Source organism: Psammomys obesus, unplaced genomic scaffold (genome assembly GCF_907164565.1).
Source record: "Psammomys obesus unplaced genomic scaffold, mPsaObe1.curated_primary_1811, whole genome shotgun sequence".
Lineage (NCBI taxonomy): Eukaryota > Metazoa > Chordata > Mammalia > Rodentia > Muridae > Psammomys > Psammomys obesus.
In genome coordinates this window covers 69238-79336 of record NW_026591497.1, presented here as the reverse complement: position 1 = coordinate 79336, position 10099 = coordinate 69238, and the positions used below count along the sequence as shown (strand labels likewise).

Sequence of the window (10099 nt, the reverse complement as noted above, 5' to 3'; positions counted from 1 at the left end):
GTGCTTGAGCTGTGTGGCCAAGGAACAGTAGGGAAAAGGGCATGTACTTGGTGATTACTATGGACACAGCTATAGTAAGAAGCCTAGGTTCCCAAGATAAACATAGTACCAAGCCTGACTGGAATGCTACATCCTAAGACTAGCATTTCTCTAGGCATGGCCTTGCAACCTTCAAGTGTAATATCCTATGTTGGTTTTGTGAGCAATGGGGCCAGGAGTGGGCAATGCAAAGGAACTGGCCTATGGACTGACATCTGATACTGGGCATGACAGCATTTGTGATTCTACCCAGAAGGCACTAAAGCAGGATTAGGAGCTCAAGGACACCTCTGGCTACAAAAACAGCAGCCTGGACTACATGAAACCGTAACTCAAAAAGGAGGGAGAGGGGACAGTTACACTCAGGAGTTGGCTTTCTTACCTCAGAACTTGAAAGAGTAACTAAACAGAGGGTCTGCAGAAAAAAAAAAAAATTTCCAAGGACAAAGAGGTTGTGCAACAGGGTCTGAGCCCTGTGGGGCTCTAGCCACTGCCCAGGGAGGAGCAGCACCCCTAGCTGAGCCAGACAGCAGGGTCTCTTTGTAGAATCCACTTTATTGTGGTATCTGGCCAGCCTGGTGGCTGCAGTTCCATGAAGCGCCTCTTGAGGTAGAGAGGCCAGAGACTTGGTGTGTCACTCTTATGCCATGCTGCTGCTGAGTTGCATAGCAAAGTCCTGTACATGGTCCTTTAGGGTCTGGCGGGCATCTGCCTGTGCTCGCTTCTCCCGTGCCCGTTCCTGCTGTAGCTTGGTCAGTCGCAGCCTAAGTCGCTGCTCCCGCCGCTTGCAGGCCTGCAGCTGGCGCTGGGCCTTGTCCAAAGCATCAAGAGCAGCTTCAGCTCTTCTCTTCCAGAGCAAGGCACTCCCCACTTGGTAGCTGTGCTCATTCTGGATGTAGGCTCCAGCAGGTGGTGGCAGCCGTAACATGTATGCAGATGGGGAGACAGGCCGAGGCTCAAGTGGGGAGGGGTGCTGCTCTGGTGACGGCTGGGCACTACAACCTGCTTCATCTGCTTGAGCACCTAGAGGGCCCAGAAGATCAGAGAAGGGGCTGTTAAGGCCAGGGTCCAGCCTCACAGTTGGAGATGCAGGCAGAGTGGCAGGTGCTGAGGCTTCTTCCACAGGAAAGCAGATGATGTCAGCAGGAGGAGGTGGAGAAAATGGTGTTGTGGCTCCTTGATTTTCAGAGCAGCTGGAGGGGAGACAGAAAGAAGCTGACTAGCCAACTAAGGGCATGCCAGGCTCTTCTCATAAGCCCATTTAGTCTCCCTAACATCTGAGCCCCCTTCACTGGGTCTAGGCAGCAAGAACCCTGTTCAGTGAAGACACTGGCATTCACCCTACAGTCCAGTCCCTCAGCCCGGGGATGAAAGTGGGGCATCCCCCTTACTGCAGCACATACCGCTTCCTGCATCGCCGGAGCCGGCTGACATCAGGCAGGCCAGGTGGATAACCATGCCCCTTGTTCTTGGCTGTTCGACGCAACTTGGTGAAAGACTCAAATATGGTGGGGACTGCCCCTTCCTTCAGCCTGTGATACCCACTGTGGGGAAAAGCAGCCCAGATGAGCTGGGGAAAGTGCTGCCATTTCCCCTGGAATCCCAGCGGAGGTCCCTCAGCTGGAGGCTGCAAGGCACACTGCCAGCAATAGATCTGAAGAATGGCAAGTTTGGTAAAAATCAAACACATCTTTCCTGTGAAGGAGCTTCTAGAGTTCGGTCCACCAGCAGGGATAGGTGGACCAGTCAAAAAAATAATAATTCTCATTTGTGCACCTGCTGGGAGAACAAGGTGCTAAACGTCCCATGGAAAAGCTGTTTCTCTTGTGTAGAGGCCAGAGGGTAACCTCAGGGGTCTCCCTTGATCACTCTCCACATTTGTTTTTAAAAGATGTAGAGAGGTATTCTGCCTGTATGTATGACTTTTCACCGTGCATGCCTGGTGCCCACAGGTCAGAAAAGGGCATTGGATCACCTGGAACTAGAGTTTACTGACTGTTGTAAGCCACTCTGGATGGGAAGAAGTGAACCCAGGTCAGCTGAAGGCGCAGTAGTGCTCTTACCTTCTAAGCCAGCACTATTTATGTGTATGGATGTTTTGCCTGCACGTAGGTATGTGTATCCACCTGTGTGCCCATGCCCTCAGAGGCAGGAAGAAGGCAAGGGCTCCCTTGGGTGTTGGGAGCTGAACCAGTCCTCTGTAAGATTAAACAAGTGCTCTAAACTTTTAAGCTATCTTGCTAGCCCATCCGCCTTTACTTTTACTTTTTAAAGACAGCTCCTCACTGGACACAGGGCTCAACAAGTACACTAGCTTGTCAGTAAGCCCCAGGGATCCTTTTGAATTCTCCGGGACTGGCAATCACATGTGGCTTTTTATCTGCGTACTTGACTCTGAACTCAGGTCCTCAGGCCTGCATACCAAGAGTTTACCAAAAGGGGGGGGGTATCTCTCCAGCCCAGAAAGGCTGTTTTTCTCTGATGTCACCAGCACGGTGATCCTGGGACCACGCTTTATTGTTCAGAACTGGAACGGGGCAAAAGCATCCTTGACAGTAGGTCTGCCTGTGAGCATGCCAGGCAGGTGTTCACGGAATTCACGAGGGCCAAGAACTGCCCCACCTGACCCACTACTCTGATGCCTCCCTCACAACTTGGCGTTGGCTAGCAGAAAGACCCACCTGATTCCCACCAGCTCAAAGCAGTTTTCCTCGAAGTGTTTGGAGCAGAAGTAGATGTACTCGGAGGCCGGATCCCATAGGCCTTGGCCGCTGGGGTCCAGCCGCTGACAGTTGGCCAGCCACAAGCCACGCCTGGGGTTGTCTTTCTTGGGAAGTCTGCAGAGCCACAAATCCGTGAGCGACAGACCGTTTGCAGCCCTGGGTTCAGGATGCCCAAGCGTCCCAGGCAGGAAGGAGCAGACCTCCCCGATACCCTTTCGGATTACTACCCACTAGGGGAAAAGAGGAAACTGCGGACGAGAGAAGGAACGGAGCCTCCTCGGCATCATCTACCAGGTATGGCTGGACTCGAGACTACTCGACCGCCCTTTACACCCTCCCGCTCCCAAGTTCAAGCCTCACTCCCACCTCAGGAAGGCGCCGGCTCCTGCGCGGCCTAAGGTGTGGCAACACCCGCGCCTGCGCTGCTGAGCCCTCGTGTACGCAAGCGCGCTGACCTGTGGAAGGAGATGCCGCGGTTGCGAGTCTCGCGCGTGTCACGTGTGCAGCAGCCGGCGGCGGAGCAGTGTCGCGGCATCTGGGAAAGGGGCGGGATCTGGGTCGTGGGCGGCGGTCGGGGGAGGACTGTCTTTACGCCCCGGCCGTCACTCCCTCCAGAGGCCTCGGGCCTGTCGGCTCCCCCGCGGCCCTACGCCGTCCCCGTCCCGTCCTAACTCGTTCTATAGTCTCCCGTCAGCAGTACTCACGGTCTTGCCATTGCTGCGCCGCCGAAGTCTCGCGATGGGTGGGTCAACGCGGAGGTTGGTAGCACCGAGACTCCGTAGCCGGTGGCGACTGCCCACAAGGGGCGGGACCGGAAGAGGCCTGGCGGGCGGGCCACCGGATGTTGGGAGTGCGGCGAGGTCCTCGCCTCGAGTTGTGATTTCTGGAGCCGTGGGGTGGCTCCGTAGCTTTGTTTGCGTATCAAAGGTAAAACTGCCGAGCGCCCGGCGTGGGACGAAGCAGCCCGGATGCGGTGTGTGGTACTACAAGAACGTCGTAAGCGGACACTGTGGTTGAGAAAGATCTACCACCAAGAAAAACCTGGGCTCTTGCTTGAAAGAAACCCGTCCAGGGCTGCGGGGTGGCTCAGCACTTCCTGCCAACCCTGAGGAACCCAGTTTGATCCCCGGGACCCACGTGGTGGAAGGAGAGAACCAACGCCCAGTAGTTGTCCTCTGACCTCCATAAATGGCACATATATATACACAAAATAAAATGTAAAGACAAAAACAGCCTTAGGGTAACGGAATTAACTGCATAAGAAGAGGGCCCGCAAACAAAGACCCTTCGCCTTCCCACCGCCAAGAAGTTGAATGCCAGGGTCTGAGCCCACTGGGATTTTGACGCTGTCCCAGGAGAAACCTGGGCATTCCCAGCGGGGCCACACAAGGGAGGATCTCTTTCTAGCATTTATCTTATTGTGACATCTGGCAGTCCTGGTGGGTCCATTTTAGATCAAGTTATTTAAATCAAGACCAGTGCTAAGAATTTACTCCCATACCTGGAAGTAGGTAGAGCATGCCGAGTGCATTCTGGCTACATGCAATGAATAAGGATGCTTACATTCGCCAGCCGTGGTGGAAAGCCAATGGAGAAATGACATGTGAAAAACTGGGTTTCTATAGCCCTTGAATGAAGCCCCAGCTACACTCTGTCCCAGCCTTCTCACAGGACAGGGTGACAAGCTACTTCCAGGCAATTCATGCGTGGTTCGAGGGAAAATAACGTGTGGTGTCATAATTCCCTTATCTACTTAGAAGCTTTTAGCAGCATAGAGCCAAGCCCATTAAAGTCTTAGAAAAACACACGTATTTCCCCTAGAGGAATTCACTAATTAGTTAACTGGCCCTTGCAAGAAAGGTGGTTATCGAGACCGGGAATTTTGTTTAAAAAACAAAAAAACACAGCACACAGTGAAAGTAATGCTTTCGTACAGAAACTACTAAGTAAAAGCTTCCAGTAATGTTAACGGTGGGGAGGAGATAAGGGAGGATTGCCAGGCACACAGCTGCACTTTGTGTTCTTCCCCTTCTTCAGCCTCTGACTCTGGAAAATCCACCGCCACCAGGTCCTCCCAGGCCTCAGAGACCACTCTTCTCCATTCCTCCTATCACCACTTACAGTGCAGAAAGGCCTCTCTGGCATCAGTGAGGTTGAACTTGTGATCTAGGTGAGCCTGGGTCTCTTCAGTGGCAATGGTGTGGTTGAGAATACACATTGCCTGCTGTAACTTAGAAGTCTCCCCCAAGGAACCAAAGAGAGGGGACCATCGCCAAAAAAAGGGAAAACACAGGCACATTTATATTGGCCTTATAAGTGACAGTTTAGTAAAAGTTGAGAATTGTGGACTCATTAAAACTACTTTGAACAATAAACACTACTACTATATTTTTGGAAATAACTAAGATTCAATATTCTTTAATCCTATAAATCTTCGTGTTTCAGATTCACCCACACAAGCATACACACACACACACACACACACACACACACACACACATTAATAGCGTATGTGCTTGAATAACATGTCAAAATGAAAACAGGACCAGTGAAATTATACACCCACACATATGAAAAGAACATGAAAAGAACAAGAGTTCTATCCTGGTGTATACTGTATACATAAAGGAAATGGAGTAGAAACGTAATTAATGCCCCAAGTGGTGGAGCACACCCCTAAGCCCAGCACTGGGGAGGCAGAGGCAAGTGGATCTCTATGAATTTGAGGTCAGCCTGGTCTACAGAGTGAGTTCCAGGACAGACAATGCTGCACAGAAAAACCCTATCTGGGAACCCCCCACCCCCACCCTGCCACATACACACACAAATTCACTTATGTGTAGAAAATACCTATTGTAATAGTAAACTCATGCCAAGAACATATTGGAACCAAAAGAGAATAACCAGGTGGGAATGTGCTCGGGTAATGGCCTTTCTATGTTGAGCAGAAGCAGCTAGCAGACAGCCAAACTGCCACCTGAAAGGCTCAGGGAGAAATGCACAAGGGTTTTTGCTCTGATCAAGAAATGTTCTCCCCTGACTTCAAGACCAGGCCAACTGGCCCTTCCAGGAGCAATGCTGTCAGCTTTCAGGGTTTCCATAGCCTTTGGGTACATACATGCCTAAGGTCCCTGAGCCAGCCATAAGACTAGCCCTCCCATGAGACTAAAAATAAAAGGCAGTCTGGACCATTAAGCATGGCAGGAGAGACTTCATTCTTAAATTTAAAACAATCGTTTTCTCCTATTCCCTTTTTCAATTAGAAGGAACAAGAATCCTTTCTGGATGTCTGTTGGCCTAACTGTCACCCACCCAACATTACATGTATAACAAGAGATATAATACACCTTGAATATGAACAGAATACTCTTTTCTCTCTAAGGGAAAAACAGCTGTGGGAGAGAAAGAGAGGATTTTAGCTTCTTAGTCTTCCACTCAGTTTTTTTTAAATTTTTATTTATTGAATATTTAGCCTATGTGTGTGTGTGCCTGCACACCAGAAGATGGCACCAGATCTCATTATAGATGGTTGTGAGCCACCATGTGGTTGCTGGGAATTGAACTCAGGGCCTTTGGAAGAGCAGACAGTGCTCTGAACCTCTGAGCCATCTCTCCAGCCCCTTCCACACACTTTTAATATTGTGCCACATTTTTATAATTTAAGATACCCTACTTTCTTTCTTTTTTTCCTTTTTTTTGAGATAAGGTTTCTCTGTGTTACAGCCCTGGCTGTCTTTTGTAGACTAGGCTGGCCTCGAACTCACAGAGATCTGCCTGCCTCTGCCTCCCTGAGTGCTGGGTTTAAAGGCACATTCTCAGTCTCTCTCTCTTTCCTTTTTCTTTTTGTTGGGGCAGGGTTATCATGGTTCAGGCTAGCATCAAACTCATTATGTAGCCAAGGGTAACCTTAAACTTCTGATCCTCCTACCTCTAGCTCCCTAGTCCTGAGATTACAGATGTGTGCCACCATGTCCAGCTAAAAATCCAAATGTTTCTAAACATGAAAAATAGACCTTCTCTATGTCCACACTGAAACTGACAGAAAGAGCTTATGAAGAGATGGCTCAGTGGTTAAGAGTACTAGAGTGGTGGTGGTGCCCAGCTTCAGTCCCATATGGGGATACCTCTGTAACTGCAGCTCCAGGAGATCCAGCACCCCCTTCTGAACTCCAAGAGCACCAAGAGTGCACACGGTGCACAGACATACCTGTAGGCAAAATACATACATATAAAAGAAACAAATCTTGGAGAAACATTTCAAGCAAAGAACTTGAAGCAAAGAGATTAACAGGGCCCCTTTGGTCCTGAAAGACTATTTCTGTGGGGATAGAATAAGCTGCAATTTATACTTCCTGATAAGTGAGATTTTTTACCCGCTCACAGCTTAGAGAAAACCTGGGCCAGGTACCACAGCCCTTGCCAACAGGGATTACCTTGAAGTCGTTACCTTTCCAATATCTCACTGACTGAGAAAATTTATCCTCTCAAATCCACAGGCTTGGTAATTATAGAACAGTAAGTCTCAAATGCCGGTTCTTCATGCCCCAGGCACAAACGCTGGCATTGAGTGAGTAAAGGTGATGGCTGCCGAGCCTGGAGCCTGATGACCTGAGGACCCATGTGGAGGAAGGACAGAAGTAACTTCTGAGAGTTTTCTCTGATCTCCACATGTACACCATGGAATGCAAACACACTCACAGTGTTACAAACATTTTAGAACAAAATAAACCACCATTTCTACCCATCCAAAGGATGAAGCTCTCTTTGCCAGGCATAGTGATGCACCCCTTTAATCCGAGAACTGAGGAGGCAGAGGCAGATGGGTCTCTGAGTTCAGGGTCAGCCTAATCTATGGAACAAGCTCCAGGATAGCCAGGGCTATGCAGAGAAACCCTGTCTCAGAAAACCAAAAATGGAAAAAGAAAAAAATAAATGATGAGGTTCTCTGGTGAGCAACAGAGAATAGCGAAATGAAACCAGAACTGAACTTATACCATCCTTTTCTTCCAGTGATCAGTGGAAAAGCTGCATGTAGGACCCAGTGTACACTTCATCTATAGAGAGACAGATATGTGCTCTGAGCATTCAGGGCCTACTGTAGCCACCAAGATGGACATACTCAAAGGCTGTTCAAGTCAACAAAGCACATACTGTACCTGTAGGTCAAATTGTCTCCTAGAAAATGCCTCTGTCTGTGGAGGATTGAATGAGAATGAACTTATAGGGTAATATATTTGAATGCTTCCTCCCTAGTTGGTAAAACTGTTTGGAAAGGATTAAGAAGTGACCTTTTTGGAGGATGTGTGTCACTGAAGGTGGGATTAGAGGTTTCAGAAGCCTATGCCATTCCTAATTACTTTGTGTTCCCTGCCACCGTGCTTTCTGTTTGTGGATCAGGATATAAGCTCTCAGTTATTGTCGGCCTGTCACCATGCTTCTGCCATGCTGTCCTCTAGAACTGTGAACCCCCAAATTAGAGGCTTTCTTTTATAAGTTGTCCTGGTCATGGGGTCTCTTCACACCAATAGAGAAGTGGCCTATTGCTGTGATAAGCCTGACCATGCTGTTCTTTGGAGGAACGTGAAAGACTTCGGACTAGGAAAGTCATTGAACACTGTAACTGGGGCTTAATGAGCCATCCTAGTGGGACCTTGGAGATAGCAGTGCTGAGAGCAATGTGGTCTAAGAAGGCTCAGTTCAGGAGCTTTCAGATAGGAACAATTTTAGCAACTAGGCTGGAGACCATTCTTGTGATATGCTGACAAGCAATGTGGCTGCTTTTGCCTATCCTGTCATGTGTGGTGTTTAGTGTGCTCATTCTTATGCAGATACACAATAATATACAGATACACAAGCAGGGCAAAGAGAAATTCAAAATGTAGAGCTTGAGGAGAAAAAGAGCACCAGGAATTGTAATACTGGGGCCAAGGCTTGTGCTGAAAGAGACAAGGAGAGGCCTGATCAGAAATGAAAAAAAGGGAAGGGTGACATCAGGGTTCTACCTCACTCAGTTAAGCTTCAACCTGTTAAAAAAATGGGGGGCAGGAGGCTAAGGAGTTATTGTTCCTAAAAAGCAACAGATCAAAACTGATTCAAATGTTATTCAAAGAGGGGGTCAGGTTTCATCCTAAGGGAACAACTGAACTTGGCAGCTTCTGCTACAAGGATCAGGCTTTATAGTCTTGAAAGATCCAGGAGTCAAAGGGTTAGGTTGTGGAATCTTCCTTTGAGGTTAAAGAACACGGGTTAGGCCAGGATAGGGGAGTTCTGCATGGAGGCTCAGAGAAGCCATGTGTGCATCTGTGAAAGCAAAGCCTGGATTGTGTTGGAGACACCAAAGTATTAGAGATACCGGCTCTGTGGGGTACATGTAAAGGAGAGCTGCAGATGCGGGGGAGGGGGGAGACTAGCTTGAGGGAGGAATAGTATGGTTGGGTTTCAGACCGGGGACAAGCAGCTGAGGTGCCTGTTTAACATAACAAAGCTGACCTGCTCTCCAGGTTCTCCCAGGTTCTCTCAGTCCCTAAACTTGGTAACATGGCATGGCTGGCATACCCCACCCACCCTCTACCCTGAACTTTCTTTTTTTTTTTTTTTATGTTGTTTGATTTTTAAAGAGAACATGGCTTGTGCAGAGTTTAAGAGATACATGTTTTGAGATCTGATATAAATTTTTTTTAAGAAAAAAAGTATTTATTACACAATATATTTCATATTGAAAACATATATGCTTGAGGAAACAATGCATCTGTTCAGGCTCATTGTACAGCTCCATGTAGAAGACCAACAAAATTGCAAGTGTACATTCCTTATTTGAGAAAGAGAGGTGAGACACTTACATTTCTTAATATGGGCAAAACCATTATTGAGACAGAAACCATTTTTATCTTTGGGAAACTTTGAAGTTAATTTTTTAGTAGGTCTGTGGAAGTTTCAAAGCAACTTTGAAATTATTAATTATATAGAGATTACTGATAAAGCAGTCAATGTGTGCTTGGGGAAAGAGTAAGAAACCACATATTTGTGATTGATAGCCCTTGTCTTTTGAGAATATATATATTTATTTTTATGGCTATATATATATATATATATATAGCCATAAAAATAAAGTAGTATGATGGGTTTTTTTTTTTCCTTAACTTTCTGATTTCTTAGTGTCAGTATCAAATTTTTCTACATTTGGAATTTGCATTGTGGAACAGAAGCAAACAGAAGCAGAACCACTAGGATAGATTAGTGCAAAGAAAATTGTAACCTGAATTTGTATCATCTATCTCCCTGCATTACTTTTTAATTAGTCACAGTTTTTCCCTTTGAAAATAGAGAACAATTCTCAG

At 47.5% G+C, this 10099-nt stretch overlaps 1 protein-coding gene across 2 annotated transcripts; it reads right to left on the bottom strand.

Moving 5' to 3' along the window:
• Positions 1–574: 574 nt before the first annotated feature.
• On the bottom strand, positions 575–3577 carry Thap7 (THAP domain containing 7). Of its 2 annotated transcripts, XM_055610224.1 has the most exons (5): positions 3467–3576; positions 3218–3297; positions 2721–2876; positions 1443–1583; positions 575–1232 (listed from the first exon to the last, which is right to left on the bottom strand). In XM_055610224.1, the coding sequence occupies exons 2-5, from the start codon at positions 3295–3297 to the stop codon at positions 680–682; spliced, it is 930 nt and encodes a 309-aa protein (XP_055466199.1). In that variant the 5' UTR covers positions 3467–3576; the 3' UTR covers positions 575–679. The 2 variants fall into 2 exon arrangements, with proteins under 2 accessions (XP_055466199.1, XP_055466200.1); XM_055610225.1 differs by lacking the exon at positions 1443–1583 and having other exon boundaries at positions 3467–3577.
• Between the last annotated feature and the right edge of the window lie 6522 nt (positions 3578–10099).